This window comes from Polistes dominula, unplaced genomic scaffold (genome assembly GCF_049000335.1).
Source record: "Polistes dominula isolate Pdom_NZ unplaced genomic scaffold, Pdom_raw_medaka contig_75, whole genome shotgun sequence".
NCBI classification, from domain to species: Eukaryota; Metazoa; Arthropoda; class Insecta; order Hymenoptera; family Vespidae; genus Polistes; species Polistes dominula.
Genome location: NW_028301003.1, coordinates 2,595,464 through 2,615,636, shown reverse-complemented (window position 1 = coordinate 2,615,636; position 20,173 = coordinate 2,595,464). Strand labels below are relative to the sequence as shown.

The following is a 20,173-nucleotide window of genomic DNA, read 5'->3' as shown; positions in this document are numbered from 1 at the left end:
CAACAATAATAATAATAAACAATTATGAGAAATAAATAATTAAATGTAATGGTACAAAGTACATACGAGTAAAACGAGGTTAATTTAATATAAGAAAAAATAAATAAATAAATAAACAACAATAACAATAATAAAAATAATTGAAATATTTTTTTCCTAATATAACGTTTACTTAAGTATAAAAAAAAAATAACAATAATCAACAATAATAATAATAAACAATTATGAGAAATAAATAGATAAATGTAATGGTACAAAGTACATACGAGTAAAACGATAAAACTACGAAATAATGTTCGTGAAATAAAGTAAAATAAAATAAATAAAAATAAAAACGTAAAGTAACAAAAGAAAAAAAACAGATTAAACAAAATAAAAATAAAAATAAAAATAAAAAAAATGAAAAGAAAAGAAAAGAAAAGGCGAGAATTCGCGTTAAGTCGTCGTGAAGAGCGTGTATTTTATTGCAAATTGAGGTTAAAATCTCTGGCACGTGGCCAGGCATTTCACCTAGGCCGTCGCATTCCAACATATACATCCATACACACACAAACATACACATATACACATAATATATAAATACGTACATAAGTGTAAAAGTACATAGAACACGCACGTGTCTCTTATATGCTTTCTCTCTCACTCTCGCACACACATATTCAGTCACTCACTATCACTCACAGTTGAAAAACAAAAATTTAGAGAAGGGCTTGAAGAAATTTTCAAAGGGGTAGAATGGGGCTGAAGAATTGCAAACAACTATACATATATACAATTACATATATATATATATATATATATATACTATTATAACATATATTATAATTTATTATAATATTATTAAAATAAATATTATAATAATAAATAAAAAAAATAATTTTTATATTATTCATAACTATATAATTTATATAATAAAAAATAAGTAAATTAATTATATAATTTATATAATAATAAATTTATAAAATAATTAAAACAAACAATAAAATAATATTATTAATATATATTATAATTTATATATTATAATATTATTATAATAAATAAATTAATTATAATCTATGAAACATATGATTTTTCAACGTGCCAGTCGAAGGATTAATCAAATTGTTCAAAAATTCATATGATAATAATTTAGCATTGCAAAAATCTTTTAATTTGCCATACTGAACAACAACACTTGCAAAAAATTAAAAAAAAAAAACTCTCAACCTAATTTCCATTTAATTAATTAAAAATTCGTCTTTTTTCATTTTATCAAACTATCAATGATTCAAATCAAAACCTATAAATATTTGAAAAGTTTCAATCGTTACAAAAAAAAAAGACCAAATTGTTTAACCATACAATAAAAACAAACACACACCAACACAATTGCAACTTATTATCATCAGAAAAACCAAATTATTTAATCATACAAACACACACAAACACAATACACCAACACAATTACAATCTATTATCATCGGAAAGAACGATAATTTCAAAAATTGTTCCTCAAAAATTCTAAAAACACTTTATGACAATTTCATGAATCATTTTTCATATTACTTTTTCTCTTTTCTATTTTTCATTCCCACCCACCCCCTTTCACTCCTCCTCCCATTGGTAGAAAATTAACCATTCAATTCTTAACGAATTCTTCTTTAGTTGAAGAAACAGAAAAAAAACAAAAAAAAACAAAAAAAAAATCAAAGAACCCATCTGAAATTTATTTTTCGTCGAAAATTCTATTCGATTAACCAGTCCTATCTCCTCCCCCCTCTCCACCCCCTCTCCTCCCCCGACTGATTCCACATCTCTTTCTTTCTCTCTTTCAAACTATATTCAAACTTCAATGCTACCTTGTCTCGTTATATCACAGTTTATTCTCGCCTAATTTGACAGGCATCGTGATGAAACTGAATAATAAAACAGCCGATGGTTATTTTGAGTCATCTTTTATAGGAGATGGCAATTATTATACTTCTCTTTCTCTCTCTCTCTCTCTCTCTTTCTCTTTCTTTTTATTCTTTATTACTTTCTTTCTTTCTTTCTTTCTTTCTTTATCTATTATTCTCATTTCACTCGTTACCAACCTCGAATAACCAACCGTTTCCAGTTTCATATTTAATTTCAAACACTGCTACTACCATTTCTCTCTTTCTTTCTTTCTTATTCTCATTGTTCCCCCACTCTTCCTACTTCCCCCCCACTTCTTTTTTTATCCCCCACCCTTTTCTTTACTTTTCTCTTATAGAAATTTTCTTCTTCTATTTTTTTGTTTTTTATTTCATTTCTTTTTCTTTAACAGAAGACCTCGAGAAACTCTGAACACGTTCACTCTTGCTAACCACCGGAAATTATTCATAAACGCAAAAATCCTCTGCCAAGTTGAGAAGTTGAGGGTAAGGTGAGGGTTGGGATTGGTTAAACGGAGGAGGGAGGGAGGGGAGAGGTTAGACAAATTTATGGAAATACTTTAATCGTCGTGCACGTTTATGTTTCGAGCTAAGATTTAATCTATTTGAAAAATATAAAAAGAGACACTTGTTTTTTGTTGCATTGGATTGATATAATATGACATGTTGTTTTGTTTAAAAAAAAAAAAAAAAAAAAGAAAAAAAAAGGGTCTTTTAATATTTTATTTTGAATTTTTTTATTCAATTAATGTATTAATTTTATTATGAATGTATTATTATTATTTCATATATTTATATATAATTAATTTATTATATAATAATTATAAATAATTAATAATATAATATTTATATATTTTATATATTTTTTTTATATATATTTTATATTACTATTATATATATATATATATATATATATATATATATATATATATATATATATATATATATATAAAATATTGCATATTAAAATGTAAATATATTATTATTATTATTAAATAAATATAAATATATAATAAATATATTAAATAAATTAAATAATAAATATAATTTAAAAATATTTATTAATTAAATATAATTTAAATTAATTTAAATAAATATATTAAATATATATTGAACATTGAAACGCGTGTAGGCATCTTAACACAACTAACCACCCACCCACCCACTTATACACACATAAACAAATAAATACACATTCTATATATAAAATTGTGTCTCCTGATGATGTATCATGTGTGTGTATGTGTGTTGAGGAACGCGTGTATACGCCAAACGAACCGGCAGATATTTCGATCGATCCTACCGAGTTATCCGACTGCCAAAGAGAGTAAGAGAGAGAGAGAGAGAGAGAGAGAGAGAGAGGGAGGGAATTCATTTTCCCTTCCACTACTTCTTCCTTTTTTTTTTTGTGCCCATCTTTCTCCATCCTTTTCCCTCTAACTTTCAACCAACCAACCATTTTCCATCCCCTTCCTACTCTTCCACAAACCCCCCTACCCCCCATATTTTCTTTCTTTTTCTTTTATATAATGGATCACCATTTTCCCTCTCACTCTCTCTCTCTCTCTCTCTCTCTCTCTCACTCTCTTTTTCTTTTTTTTATCTTTTTTATTTTCTTTTTCACTCTTGTGCGTACTCATCGTCGTGTGACTACTCCCCCCCCACTCCCTCGATTCTACCTCCTATTACATACACCACCACCCCCTTCATCTTCACCCCCTCTCCTCCTTTTGCTTTTCCACTTTCCTCCCCCTCCCTCTTACTGTTCTTACCCACCTGTCGTGACGATTCTCGTGCTCGTTAATCACATTACGTGCGCACGAGCGAGACCAGAAAGCAAAATGAAATAAAAAAAAAAAAAAAAAAAAAAATGAAATGGGGGAAAAAATAAAAATGAAATAATAATAAAACTGATGTCAGTGTAAAAGAGAAGAAAAGGAAGAAGAAAAGGGGATGAAAAAAGTTGAGAACAAGGGGAAGAGATAAAAAAAAAAGAAAAAAGAACATTTGAAATTGCAGCCAATATTTGGAATCCGAGTGTTCTCTAATTGGGTTCCTTGCGTTCCTTGCTAGGTTTTTTTTTTGTTTTGGTTTTATTTTCATGTGTCTTTGATCAATTTTCCAATATTTTTAATTTTTATTATTTTTTAATTTTTAATTATTTAAGCGATAATATATAGTATAATTGAAAAATAATAATTGTTCCAATTAAATTGTTTATTTAATAATAGTAGTAAATTAAAGTGGTGTCCTCTTACGACAATAATTTATGACTTTAGTTATGGGGTATACAAAGGGATAGGGACTTGGAAAATCTTTTTCTCAAATTAATGGGGATAACCTTCAGTCATGACTTTTGTTATAGGGTGTACAAAGGAGTAGGGACCTTTTTCTCAAATTTATGGGGATGACCTAGTGTTGCGTTGAATATATATATATATATATTTTTTTTTCTATCTGTGTCGGTCTAAACCTTGTTTTTCATCCCGACGATAAAAAATAAAAGAAACAAGTATAGGAAAGATTCCATCGGATACTTTGAAGAAAAATTCCTTTTAGAAATTCCAATAAATTAGTTTTTTATTAGCCTCACTACCTCACCCCTTTCAGCCCGTCATAAAATGAAAAACACAGTTTAAAACGTGCCATTCCCATTTTCTAAAAGTCAATAATCAAATTCGTAACAGTTGACTGCCAATGTTTAATTTAAATTCAATAAATTAAATTTGTATAAAAGATTGGTGGGAAAAGATAAAGATAAAGATAAAGATAAAGATAAATGATAAAAAGTTAGATAGTTGGTAGTATTCGATGCAACGTCATCGTATTGGCTGGCATATTTGAAACTACGTTGAACAAGGAATGTGATATTGCGTTGCTAAATCCCCCACCACTCCTCCCACCCCTAACCAACCCCGTCACCCTTTCACACCCTGCGCAATTATGAACTGTAAATAATATATACATAGTTTCACTATTACTCACACGACAAATAAACACCACGAATTATTTCCTATCAAAGTTCAATGAATTTTAACACTAAATCTACCGATTTGATTATTAAAAATTTATTTGTTTATTATAATATAATTAATTCATTATTTATTATATTACTATTTTTTTTTTATATTAAATTACTAATTATTTCATTAAAATATATATAAATGTTATTTATATATAGAAACAAAAAAATATTATGCAATAAGAAATATTTGACACTCACGTATTTGAAATTGGTCAAATTAAAAATGGCGTCTAAAAATATTCAATAATTATAATAGCACATATTATTATTATTATTATTATTATTATTATTATCTAATAGTAAATTTGAAATAAGGTCATTTGATCCAACTTTTGGTATGTTTAACATGTTAAAATGTAAAATAATCATTTTTAAATTCTAACCTTATTTTTTAAACTACATTCTGAAAATAAAACTAATGTAAATACATTAGATTAAATGTTCATATACGTTATCGTTTCTAAAAAAAAAAAAAAAAAAAAAATATTGCAATAGTAGTTGTTAATTAACATAAAAATAAAATAAGATAATAATGTTTGAAGAAAATATGACTTACTTGTGAATTTTAATTGGTGATATAAAAACGTCAATGTGTGGGTGTGTGTGTGTGAGACAATAATTATCCATAAGAAATGAAACATTGGACGAATTAGATTTCCGATTCACTGAATCCTTTTGTTATCCTTCTTATCGTCATATATATTTGATCTCCATTGAATTTTTATTTTTATATCTTTTTTTTTTTTCATCGGTCACAAAACACACATTTTTTTTTTTTTTTTAGTAATTCATTAAACAAAAATAACTAAACCAAAAAAAATAAGGGGGAAACAAAAAAATAACTATCATTTGCTGAGTCACGCCCGTTCATTAGAATTCAATTGAGTAATTAATTATAAAATTGTAATCCGTTCACATCTAACCGGCACCAGAATCAAAATTACATTCAACATGAATAATATGAAACAATTTTACCGACGGCACATCATCCATCCAATATTTTTTTTCATTATTATTTTGTCGTCGAAGATAACCTATATATTTTATCAACAAATTCATTTTAGATCGTTCAATCGAGGAGAAGTAAAAGAAAAAAAAGAAAAAAATAAAATAACAAAATAAAATTTATACAACACAATTTGTTGACAGTAAATATGTCCAATAATAATAAAAAAAAAAAAAATAAAATAAAAAAACAAATTATATGCGTGTTTTTTGGAGCATTCAATCAGACATTTCGAACAAACGAAAGAAGATTGTATTTCTATTATCGAAACTCTCGTTCCGAAGCTTCTCGAATATATTTTTTTTTATTTTTATTTTTTTTTTTCAACAACTCAACGAAATATGTTCCGTTGTATGTGTCCTTGAGACTCTCCATTATCACTACTATCTGAAATATGAGTACGTGTATATCTGCCTTGGTAGATAGAAACACTAACACGCACATACTTGTAAGAATATTAAAATGTATTCAAATGAGTGTCGTCCGTTCATTCTAATTCACCTTTTATCATTATTATTATTATTATTATTATTATTATTATTATTATTATTAAATTATTATTACTATTATTATGAAAAAGAATAAATATGGCAGTTAACAAAAAGTTAAATAAAAGAACCATCAATTTTTCAATTGTTTCGAAACAAAAAAAAACAAAAATGTTTTAAACTTCATTAAGAACGGTTATCGTTGAAATTACACAAGAAAAATATTCAAAAATACGAGAGCTTCGTTGAAAATATTTCTTCCTTCTTTTATTTCCATTTACCACTAATCATAATAATAATAATAATAATAATAATAATAATAATAATAATAATAATAATAAATAAATAAATAAATAAAGAAAAAGAAAACACCAGATAATCACCTTGTGTTTCCTCGATCAAATCAAACAACGTTCCATTACATTAATCATATTACAAATGATTACAATATTTTCAAAATGAAGAAAATAAACAATTTGAACAAAAAAAACGTTTATTGCGATATTATTGATGATAAGAAAGAGGGTTTAAGGGGGTTGTAACAATCAGGGAGAGAACAGTTTAAAGGGTTGAACTATAAATACTATATATATATATTTCCTTATATATATATATATATAGAAAGAGATACATATATATAATCCAAAGGAGAAAAGTAAAGTTGGGAATGGGATGTGAGGGATGGTTTTTAGTCTTCCTCCTCTCGAACGATCAATCGACGAAAATAAACTCGCGATTTACAATAAAAAAGAAGAATATTGATTAAAAAAAAAATCGCAATAATTTATTAAGATTATATCCGACGACAAATACGACGACAATAAACGACAACGATGATAACGACGACAAATTTTACGAAGAAAAGCGCGTTAAGAAACTCTGACGAGAACTGCGATACGCGCGGTCCGCAGTGCTGCCGTCTACTGGCACTTTCTACGGATCGTAGAATCCTTTGCGCTCACCACACGCCCGAAAGTAGTACGTCCCGCCGCCGCGCGTGGTACTACTATCGATATTGCCGGGGTTGCATATCCCTACTCCCACCACTCTTTACTTCACTAATGCTTTTCTATCCTCCTTCCTCTCACTCACTCTCTCTCTCTCTCTCTCACGTTTTATCTATCCCGAGCTAACCCGATCCTCCTCCGATCCCTCTGCCGATCATCCTATCTCTCTCTCTCTTTCCAGTTACGAACACAGCAACGAGCAGCCGCCTTCGGAAACAAGGAGCGTCACGCGGGCGACGATAATATTGCAAACTCGGCTCACTGATGCATACCCGATAAACTGTCGAGCTTTCCCTCTCTTTCTCCCCTTTATCGTCATCATTCTGCTTCTACTTCTACTTCTTATACCCATCACCCTCATCCCACTCCTTTACCCTTTTGCAAACCCTCCAACTATACCTCATTTCACTCTCTTTTTCTTTCATCCACCCTGTATCTTTGTTTGCATTTCTATCACGGATTAGGGTTTACGATAAGATCACTCATCGGTTGATCTTAGTTTGTTATAAATTGGATTAAGAAATTTTAAAGAATAAACAATTTATAACTAAGTTTTGTCAAATATAGGACATAGTTCTATTTTATAATCAGAATAATCGATTTTCGATCCATCTGTCTATGGATATGTATGCATGTGTGCAATCATTTTGATGGTATTTGTAAATGTGGTCCAATAAAATGCTTTTTTGAAAGGATTGATCAAAATCTGCATCGTTTTTTTTAATCTTTTATTTTACATTTTATCTACGATTGAAATAATCAATTTGAATTTTACCGCCAGTATTCTTATTGATCGTAACAAATAAACATCGGAGATTTAAATTGATGATAGTTTCTTTATAAAAATATTTTGTTTATTTAATCGACAAATAAGTAAATAAGTTTTTCTTTTATGAAAGAAATTAGATGAGAGTTTAAAGTATAAAAATGAAAGAAGAAGAAGAAGAAGAAGAAGAAAAAAAAGTGAAAATATAAAAGTTGCGACATCTTGTCAGACTAGTTACATTTATTTTTCAAAAGGCAAACGACTACGACGACTTATGTGAATTCTCGATCGTAATCCGTCTCGTCTCTTTTACGAATAGAATTTCGAAATGACTATGCAACTTACGGAGTTACCTTCTTTCACCATCCACGAACGTTCTTCTTCTTTTTCTTCTTATTCCGTGGGAGAGATAGATTTTCAAGATTCGTTTTAAAGCCGATAGAAACCGATGTAAGTTTTATTTCTAACTTTCATATATACATGGTGTCCAAACAAATAATCTTATTAATTTTATATTCAATTTATTTTGTTCAATTAAGGTTAGGTTTAATTTAATTTGAAGATGAATGTCAACGTCAGTCATCAATGACTGACACTGAACTTCCCGTTCAGGCCGTGTCAGACGTTTGTGCCTGATGCTCAACTTTTCTCTTATTAGAATACAACTTTAAAGATCTATCCCAGTTCTTACAGTAAAAAAGAAAAAAAAGGTCAGGAGTTCCCAATCGAAGAGGGTAGTGAAAAGAAAAGTTGAAAATTTGATTCGATGACAGAACCCCAACCCCAATCTGCACCCCTTAACATCTAATGAATTATTTTTTACTTCGTACAATTAGACATTAAAAGAGCAATCCTCTTTCTCACTCATCCCTAGCCAATCTTTTTCTATGGGGTTTTCATGCAAGGACCCCTTTACTAATTTTACCCTATACCCGTGGTTTGTACAGAAAAGTTGGGTTGAATTGTACGCGGAAACCCATTGTGAATCGGTGAACCGTGAACGAAATGACTACCTTTACGTTTTGCTCGGGTACCGCTACGCGGAATTTATTGGCAATCAATATCGACGAAAGAGAAAGAGAAATAGAAGAGGAGAAAGAGAAAACGATGAAGAGGGGAAGGAGGGGACTTAGAGGCCACTAGGGGAAAAGAGAAGGGAGAAAAAGATAGCGCGTGGAACGGGCGCACGTATAAAAACAAAACAAAAAGAAAAGATAATAAAATAACAGATAAACCTTTATTTTTTTGTTTATTTTTATTTCCCCATCTTTGTGTATGTTTGTGTGTGTGTGTGTTTGTTGAGAGCTCTCAATTTTAGTCGTTTACTTTTTATTCCACGAATACGAAAATTGTATTCCTAGGATAGGAAAACCTCCAAAGAGAAACGATTGCAAATTCTCTAACGTTTGCAACAAAAATAAATAAATAAACAATAATAAAAAGGAAAAAAATCGGTGAAGTAATTGGAAACAATTTTACTAAATTTCTAGACGAATCTTTCACAAAAACAAAAAATAAAATTGAAAAAAAAAAAGGAATTTTGGACACAAAAGTGTACACGGGCAAACATTGAAGAAGTTAGGGTGGTGGTAAGGGTGAGAGAATACGGATGAGGAATGTGAATCTTGAAAAGAGATAAAGACAGGAAGGGTTTTTTTTCTAGGGGATGGTATGGAGCATAGATAGATGAGGGGTGAAGGGGTTTGGGGGGTTGAAAAGGGTTGGTAGAAGTAGCTTTATTTATGCGGCTTAGGAAATATCGATCTGGCACGTCATTCGGGAGTAGTTCGGCCAGCTAGGAACTTTGTTGTTCGGAAACTGCAAGTTTCGTGGTGAAACTCTCTCTTGCACAAACAGGTGGAACGAGCTGATCTGGCGCCACTGATGCACACACATCACACACACACATATCAAATATTTGAGTGTATGTAGGAATCGTATTTCTCATCCCTAGGATCATACCATCACCCTTTTTGCATGTATAGAGGAAAAGCTAGACGGATATACCCACACACTGACACATACATACATTCATGCATGTAAAAGCTGAGGTAGGGGAGTACGTGTTGCGTTCCAACCCGAATAAGAGGAATGGAAAGTTAGAAAGAGATGGTAAGGGGGTTAGGAAGTGAGGGAAGGGGTTTAGTTCGTGCGCACGACCAACCCAATACAAGCAACGTTACCAACAACCCTCTTTGCACGTCGACGATATTACGAGAGGGGTTAGAGTTTGAAGAAAGGTGGGGCGACAAACAACCAGCAACCCCTCGCCCCGCTAACACCCCCAATCCACCAACTTCCAATGGCCCGTTCCGATGCCAGAGGGATTCAAGGAGAAACTCCCAGGGTCAAACTCTCCCACTCCATTTTTATCCAACAACAACAACTAGTAGATCGTGTGTTTTATAAATGATCCTACTTTTCTTTTACTTTTACTTTTACTTATTGTTTTTTTTCTCAAAAAAAAGAAATACCCACTTCAATTTTAGGTGGGAGAAGAGGAATATAAAAAAAAGGAAGAGAAAGTTTTTTATATCGATCACCGGATGCAGCAGCACGTGACATTTAATATTATTGAGAATATCACCAGAAGAAAAAAAATAGATCCCCAGTTCCAATAGCATCGCTTCTCTCCCTCCTTATACAGTGATATTAAAAATTCCGATTTAACGTGCCAGAAGAGAGTAAGATATCACGAGAACGATGCTCTGCAAAGTCTAAGAGAACGTTGATATTGATCCTTCTTCAGGAGTGGTCGTAACGTTGGGTAGCTACGTTTAACGTTCATAGTATCATGAACCAAGAAGTATAGGAAAAAGAATGACGGCGATGATGCATCGAGTCCAGTTGAAAAAAAAGGGGATAAACTTTAGCAAGATATTTTTTTTAAATCAATAAAACTAACCTCCATCCTCGTGGGATAGCCGTTCTCGAAGTATTCTAAAAGAAAAGTAGTTGTTAGAAGGGAAAATAGAAAACATCGAAGCGTCTTTTCATCGAAAGAGAAAGCTCCGCTTTAATCCGAGACACCCAACCACCACAACAACAAGAGTAGTATAAACATCAACAATCCGGTGCAACACAGAATAGAATAATTTTGGGATAAGGATAATCGAGTAGGAAAATGAACTAATTTGCACTGCGAATGTTTTGTGTTAACCCCTGGACATAGAACCATTATAGGGATGTCTGTCTGTGTGTGTGTGCGTTCGCGCCAACACCACCCGGTCAACTTCCCCCACTATGAGGTTTGAGAGAATCCTTACTAACACTACTACGAACAGGTACCCAATACCATCAGAAGTAATAGTAGTAGTATCAGCACCACCAACAGCAGCAGCAGCAGACACAGTCTCTCTCACTCTCTCTTTCTCTCTTACTATTCACCGTCGCCACACCCCACCAACGTGACCTGCCCGAGAATCAATACAGCTACCGACCGGCGCCCCAACCCCTACCATCAAATCCCCTCCCAGTGATTCCGCCGAGCTTCACTATGTGCACCTATCTGTATCTGTTCATAGTCGTGCGCTGGCGCACGTTTCACCCACCACCACCAGCAACCCCTATTTTACACGCTACGCAACACCACCCTCTTCTTCTCCTCTTTTCACCATTCTCGAGTGCCGATTCCCATTCTGGATTCGCAGCTTCAATCCTCACCCCTTACTCCTCTCTTCACAGCCTGCTCCTACCACCCTCAACACACACACATACATACAACAGAGGTGGTGTTCCATCGACCAACCCTCACGTCTTTCCTCGTGTCTGGGTTCCTCTCTCTTTCTCACACTGTCTGTCTCTTCTCTCTGTTTGGGTCTCTTTCTATCTTCATACTTATCCGAGAGTATACCCTGAATACAAGCTCACTCGGCCAACCACCCCGAACGATCCTTTTAAATCGTCGGTTACGGGAAAATACCTACGACCGAACAAGTACCATGGACTTCAACAGTTTACCCGAATATTTCCCCACCATCGATAAAAACAAAAAGCTTGCGTTTCAAATATATTCGTAGTTTGCTCTTAAAATAATCATTTTATATAAAACCTAGAGGAATTCTATAACACTTCAATAAACAGAACAACACGTGCAGTCACTAGTACAATCTAGGGTCTCCAGGTATAGGACTGAAAAATTAGTTTGAAGAATATTAAAGTGAGACATTACTTTAAAGCCCAATAATGATAAGATCCTTTAGAACTTCATAAAACCTAAAACAATGACTTATAAAGACCTACATTCAGTAATTTCTACATTACAACTGCAATCTAGGGTCCCTAGCTATAGGAATGCAATATCAGTATGCAGAATATTAACTTGATCATTATTTTAAAGCCTCCTGATGATAGGAAGCCTAGAATTCTGATGGGGTTAATCCTACGATCATTTTATCAACGTTCAATTCTTGGTTCCTGTTCATCGCGTTCAATGAATTTTCCTTTTCATTTAAGGAAAGGTTAAAAACAAAAATAATCATTGAATGTGGGTATACGCGTTTAAGTTTTAGGTATTAGATGAAATAATAGTTGAAACGAAACTTGGGTAGGAGCTCATACAGCTACGTAGTAGTGTCTACTTTCGAAACTACCCCGTTAATGGTCGCTTCCGCGGATCGTCTAGAAACTCTTGGCTAAGTTCTGTTACGGAAGAGTAGTCCTGGCTTTAATCCCTTTTGGCAAGTTTTGCGAACTCGTATAAGCCAGCTTCCGGAAAGTTCTTACATCTCTCTCTCTCTTTCTCTCTCTCTCACACACTCTTTCTGTCTTACTCTTTCTGGCCGTTAACCAAAGTGTCGATGATGTTCATCCAATGGATTCATCTAATTTATCTGCATATTCTCATATTGTGCGATTATCACAACAACAAATTGCATTAAATGAACAATAATCATCAGAAAACCAGAAAAATAGGACAAAACAAAATCTGTTTGATAACGGAAACAAGCTAACAGAAAAGGTTAAATTAAATTTCAATAAGTGGGGGTGTGGGGGTAAAGGTTTCTCTTCATGATGACCGTTCAGGCAGGAACTTTGAAAGTTAACTGGCCAAAGTAAAAGGTTAGGAAACGTTCAACGGGATATCCTTCATCTCATCCAAAGGACTCAACCCAAAACTTTCTATCATTAATGAGTTATTCTCCATGAAACTTTTGAATTCAACTCTTTCTCTTTTTCAACCCTCCTCCATTTCCTCTTCTAAAAACTCTCACCCCCCCCCACTACTGATTCATCTTTTCAAAAGTTCTTGCGTACACGTCGTCCAGGGAAAGAGTTATCTCGCTTCGAAAGAACTTTCTTCTTCTTCTTCTTCTTCTTCTTTGATTTTTTTTTCTTTTTAAACTGGAACCTTTTTTTTCTGTATAAGGAGTGAGTAGTCAGGAGAGGAAGAAAATTCGGCTGATTCTCTCTCTCTCTTTCTCTTTCTTTCTTCTGTTTTCTTTCTCTGAACCTTTTCAATCTCGTTAACGTTAAGACGCCATTCTTTTCTTACCTCTTTACAACCACCAGTTTGATATTCATAAATCATTTGCCTTACTCTTTTCTTTACTTTAGTTTAGTTTAGTTTTCTTTTTTTTTCTTTTTCTTCCTACTTGTTACTTTTTTATTCCCGTTCACCTAGCAAGAAAGTCTAACCAAGATATAATCTCATGAAGGTAATGTTAAATTCGTGTTACGTGTTATCCACCAATCCCTTAAACGAAGAAATGACTCCGTTTCGCGTGACCTTTGACGACACGCGAAAACAAAGTTTCATACTATTTTTAATAATATTATCAGCTGACTTATTTAACTTATCCGCAAAAAAAAACAATGTTTTGTTTTAACGAAAATTAGATAGATTTTATTTAATGTTCATTGCGTATGATTTATTCTTATCAAAATTTATTTAAATGAGTAACTGAAGAAATGAATAAATCAGCAAGTGAGCAAATGAGCAAGTAATCAAGTGATCAAACGAGCAAGTGACCAAATGAACAAATGACCAGGTGAGCAAATGATCAAATAAGCAAATGAGCAGGTGAGCAAATGAACAACTGAGCAAATAAGCAACTGAACAAGTGAGCTAGTAAAAACAAATAATCAAATGAGTTACTGAGCAAGTGAGCACGTGATTAAATGACCAAGAGATCAAATGAGCAATTGAGCAGGTGAGCAGGTGAGCAAATGAAACTCTTCAAGTTAAATATATCAACCTTATTTTACCAGTATCATTTAATAATATTTCTGATCAATTAAAATAAAATTGCAATATAAAGAATAAAAAAGGAGGACGAATATTTTGGTTTGACCCGTTATAATAGGGATAACCCCCTTCGACGTTAAATATCGTTTCCAGGTTACGTGGATTGGCCTGGAAAGGAGCGTCACGCGTGTAAACTATGAAAGCTATGCGTCATCGGAACAACCCGATTAGTGACGCGACTGGCACGACGTGACCTGTCACTAACACGCGACGGCAATGACGATGCCCTGAACAGCTAAACAATTCCTAGGAACGTTGAATTTCAAAGAGAGGAAAAAAAGGAAAGAGAATGATACTTCCAGCATGATTTATTAACTACTCTCGTATTATTTTTATTATTCCCATTAGATCGTCAACATTAAAAAAAAAAAAATAAAAAAAAATTACCTAATCAACGATCATTAATTAAACAAATAAAAAAAGAAAATAATAAAAAAATAATTATACATTCTACTCGAATGATATTTCAAAATTATTTCAAAATTAATTGATTTGAAATATTAGTGATATCATCAAGGATGCAATGCGATTACCAAAATAAAACAAAGGTATCAAATTTTTCTTTTTTTTGGAATAACTTAGATAAAAGTTCGACATAAAAAGACAACCACGAAGAAAAAAAAATAGAAAAGGAAAAAAGGGGCAGATAGGTAGGTAGGTAGGTAGGTAGGTAGGTAGGTAGGTAGGTAGGTAAGGTAAGGTAAGGTAAGGTAGGGGATGAATAAATTCCTAGGGATAATCCTTTTCGTCGAAGGACGAAAATCGATTGGATGATGATCCGAAGGGTAGGGTTGAGGGAATAAAGGTGTGGGTGAGGGGTTGAGGATACCCTCGTTGAGAAACGGGTCGTCGTACGTTATATGTATATATATATATACAGGGTGGCAAAAGAGAAACGCGACGTCTCGTCGGGAATTGAAGAGGGGTCCAAGTTGAGGAGTAGGGTGGGGCAAGGGAAATGTCCAGGAGAATGAGAGAAACAGAGTTACAGAATAACTGTGAGTGACTGAATAAGAAAATGAAAGAGTGAGTGAGTGAAAGAGAATGAGAGAGAGAGAGAGGGAAGGTAGCAACCGTTTCTATTCCGGGCTTTTGCGAACGATTCCTGAAAGCTCGAGGGTGCAGCGAGAAGCACGACTCTATTGATTTCTCGTATTAAAGGGAATCTACTGGTAAGCAAGTCAACTAACTACTTCCCTACAATATCAAACCACTCTGTTCAACATTTCCTCAACACTTTAACCCTTAAACATTTATTTCCTAATTTCTGTGGGTTTTTTTTTGTTCAAATTAATTTTTGTTCCAATTCGTCAGGTTTATATCGCATCACCTGGTATAAAATTTAAGTCAATTATCTATTGGCTATAAATTACGTATAATTGATTATTTATTTTTATATTAACTATTAATATAATTTAAATCGTCTAATTGGTTTAATATTTTTTTATTATTTAATATGACATATATAAAAAAATTGTTATAAACAAACTAGCAGCAAGATGAACATTTATAAAATACCCTATACCCAAAATACACCCGCATATTAGTTTTTAAATAAAAAAAAAAAAAAATAGGATTAATTGATTAATATTCAATAAAACGAGTTAACAGTCTTAAACTCTTTTATCAGTTTAAAAAAAAAATTTATTGCAAAGTTAAAAGACAGCTCCCGTGATCTTTCATTATCGTATCCTTCCTTTGGTTTTACCTTTAGTGAATTCCGTTCGTCCAACGACCTTTTCTACCACCTCACCCCCTTCCCCACTTTTCCCCTATTTCTCCCTCTTTCTCATTCTCTGTCTAACTCTCGTTGATGTTATCATCATCATTATTACCAGCCTTGTGTGACAAGTTTAATAATAGAATGAAATTGGATTTCACTCACCACGACCAGTGCGTGCGTCAGAGCAGTCGATGACCTCGACCTCCTTGGTGTCATTCCGACGACCTCGCCCCTCATGATACTCTCCACGACTGCGCAAAACAAAAATTTATTTCATTTACGCCATTTGTTCGATTAACAACATTCCTCACAATTTTTACATTTTTTTTTTTTTCAAATAAATCTATATTGTTTTTAAAAATTATTTACCTCCATCTCCGATCAAACGCATTTGTACCAAACTAGGATCTTCATTGTGATCTTCCAATACAGTGTCGTCGGTTACAGTCAAATCCTTGAAACAATAATTATCATTAAATTATTTGTTAATCCTGTAAAACATGATTTTAATTAACCTAGCTTTTTTATCTCATTTATTTAATTCAACAAATTTCACGTGGTGTGGCTAACAATTTTCTTTTCACGAGTCTGACTCGTGATTGATCAAAAATTCTTACACGAGTCGAAGTACAGCCAAAAAAGACAAGAAAGGATTGTTAATAATTATTGAAACAAAAAAAATAATAATTATTATTATTTGTTTATAATTACCTTGGTAGATTCGTTGTATCCAACAATAACAGCAGTGTACCACTGTGTCGTACCTTCCGCACGATAAACCTCAACACGAAACCCAACAAGAACACTTGGTGTCGTCAAGAGGATCCTCTGACCGTCCTGCATTTCAGCCCATCTTCGAACAGCACCGACCCAGGGCAAGCTACCCTTCGTTAATTCCCATTCCTGCTGCAAGAACGGTTTACAAATATTTCATTAATTTTTCAATGTGTTTATTATTAATTTCACAATGTAATCTTTTCGTTATAATTAACACCATAAAAATGTATTTCAATTTCAATTCTGCAATCGTTGATTTTTAACATTTTAGGCTCGGCTGAATATTGTGCGGGGATTGTTTCTTTGTACGACAGGGTTCAATGAGGATTAACTTAGACAATTAACATTAATAATTAATAATAAAATTAGATGTAAATATATTTTAAAAGAGATTATCCGCGAGAGTCAATATAGTGGCGCGTCGTACTAGAAGACATTCGGGAAAGCCCCTATAGTTACGCGTCCTACTGAAAAATGGCATTTGCGAAGCCAATACAGTGGCGCGTCCTACCGGTAGATGGCATCTGCGAAAGCCACTATAGTGGCGCGTAACGTCTAAAAGGTTAAAGTAAAAACTTCTTTAGAATCGAGGCTGAATGTGGAAATCGTGAAACGAAAAATGTGACAATCGTTGAAACAAAAATGTAACACTAAAATGAGACAAACACATAGGACACCTATAGGATTTCGGTTTGCGAGAGAATGAGATAGAAGACAGTAATGCATTTGTTTCTTATTATCACGGTCTCCTCTTTGTGCTGTGCTTCGTAGTCTCCCCACTCTTGGCTACAAAGCGTTGTACATATGTGCACTTGTGTGCATCTGCATATTACGAAGTGTACACTCATATTACTACGTCTGATACTCTGCTGCATTTATCTCATTCTTTCAAAGCTTGATTTTTTTTTGAAGATTTCATTTCTATCTTGTGTGATCTGCAGACATGTTTTTTTTCTGGTTTTGTTAATTACATTTTTTGATTTTCAATTAATACAATGTAGAATACAATTCATTTTAGTGAAATCATGTATTTTTTAATCGATTAATCTTTGGAATAAAATGTCAAGAGGCAAATGTTAATGGCATGTTGTTTTTTTTCATTTGTTTATTTAAGTATTTAAATTTGTCAGGATTATTTTCGTTAAGATTCAATCGTCTGAAAAAGATTTCTACAAAATTATGTTTCTAGTTTTTTTCTTCTTTTTCTTTTTTTTTTTCTTTTCTCTGTTCATATATCGCGTCCGGTCTTATCCGGTCTCTAACTCGTCGTAAAAAATTCTATGCAAATTGACGACCTTAGGCAAAGTGAAACTCGAAGACGAGTTCGTTCGAAAGACGAGTATTGCAAACTCGTAGAATAATTTAACATTCGAGAAAATCGAATCTTCGAACATTATAAATCGATCTTTCTTGTAATAGGTTGTAACAATTGTAAAACAACAAATCACAGTTAGCCAATTCGTATTATAAATAATATATATGTATATTATTTATTTATATTTAAAACAAATTCATTTAGTAATTATATTCGCTTATATTTAATTATTAATTTCATATTTAATATTTTTTATTTATATTTATATATTATTAATTTATCTAATTATATTATTTATTAAAATTAATTTGATATCTTTATTTTACAACTATTTATAACTTCGATTAATTGCAATTTACAATTTAGGTATATTATAATTATTTATAAACTATTAATAAATTATATATATATATTTATTTATTATATATTTATTTTATTATTAAATAAAACCAATTAAAATTGATATTTAAATAATTAAAATATTAAATAACCAATTTGTAATTGAAAGTAATCAAAATGTTCCATAACGTACAATTTATTATTTAAAATATATCTACTTAAATTATTCTATATTCCTACTTAATTAATTAATTAATTATTATTATTTTTTTCTGTACTATAATAAAAAAAAACAACCTAAAAAAATTAATAAAAGTATAAAAAGAATATGATATAGTTAATCGGTTGAATAACTTTTTATCTTTTCAATGTTACAGATAAAAAAAAAAAATAAAAAAGAAGTTTGTCTGGTATTTTGCAAGAGAACTTTGTATCGGGTAATTTTAGTCGAGGGTTGGGTTAACTGATAAGCAGTTTACTATCGATCTTTCTCTCTCTCTCTCTCTCTCTCTCTCTCACTCATTCGCTCTCATATTTTACGAAACTTTCATCGAACACGAGTTTCTGAGTTAGTAGTTCGACAAGGACTTTCGAATTCCGTTAACGAGTTTCGTGATTAACTTCTTCAACATTTTTCAAAGAGAATTTGTTAAACAACTCGATTTATATGATACTACGATGTTTTATTACTTTACAAATTTTCCATTTATTAATATTCCATTTTTGTTTTTCTATTTTCTTTATCAAACAGTAAAACCAATTTTTTTCATTTCATAAAAAAAACAAACTTAATAATAATTTAATTAATTAACAAAATCAATATACAATCAATCCATAATTGTCAAACATTATTCAAAGTATGATAAATCCATTTAGGTATTAAAAATAAATAAAAGGTTTAACCCTTTTCCCAATTTTCCCAACCAAAAATTCGTTGAAATCGAGAGCGCACTGTGTATGTGTTTGTGAGTGAGTGTGTGTGAGAGAGAGAGAGAGAGAGAGAGTCTGCTGACCCTGAACTATAAATGTAACGGGTTCTTTCTCTCCTTGGTTCAGCCCTCCGTGGGGGCAGGCACATCCCCCCACTCCACCCCCTCAACTAATACTCTAACACTCAGGAAGAAGCTTTTACAGAAACACATACACATACAAACACCACCATGTTGGTCTTATTTTCACTGCCACCAAGTAAAGTTTCAGTTAGCTATAGTTATCAACCCAACAACCTATGGTGTTCAGTTACTTCCCATTGGTATTACAATGTTTCTGACTTTTTTATTGGCTACTGTGTTGTGTCGTTGTTTTCCAATGAACTCGAGTTGTTGTATGATACAAAAAGAAATGAAAATGAAGAAAGAGAGAGAAAGTGTACGTGTACGATAGGAAAGATTGGGCTGGTGGGGGGTTAGGGGTTGGAGAAGGATGAAGATGAGAGGTGGAAGGGATCGGGGACAGGTTGGAGAACGGCCAAGTCGAGGCGCCAACATATTCCCGTTGAGCCAACTAACGGTCCTTGGCAAAGCCAGCACATAACATGGGGGGACAAGAGGGAAAGGTGGGGGAAACTTTATGCCATCAATGTGCT

General features: G+C 32.5%; 1 protein-coding gene across 15 annotated transcripts in view; it reads right to left on the bottom strand.

Annotated features, from left to right (window-relative positions):
* Kdm3 (Lysine demethylase 3) overlaps positions 1–20,173 on the bottom strand; it is a 209,532-nt gene that overhangs the window by 144,286 nt on the left and 45,073 nt on the right. For 14 of the 15 annotated variants that reach the window (XM_089173882.1, XM_089173883.1, XM_089173878.1 and 11 more), the window contains 3 exons: positions 16,869–17,063; positions 16,527–16,611; positions 16,320–16,408 (listed from right to left, as the gene is read on the bottom strand). In XM_089173882.1, the coding sequence (XP_089030008.1) occupies positions 16,320–16,408; positions 16,527–16,611; positions 16,869–17,063 (369 nt within the window). The remainder of the gene's footprint in view (positions 1–16,319; positions 16,409–16,526; positions 16,612–16,868; positions 17,064–20,173) is intronic. The other variant, XM_089173889.1, reaches the window with a different exon arrangement.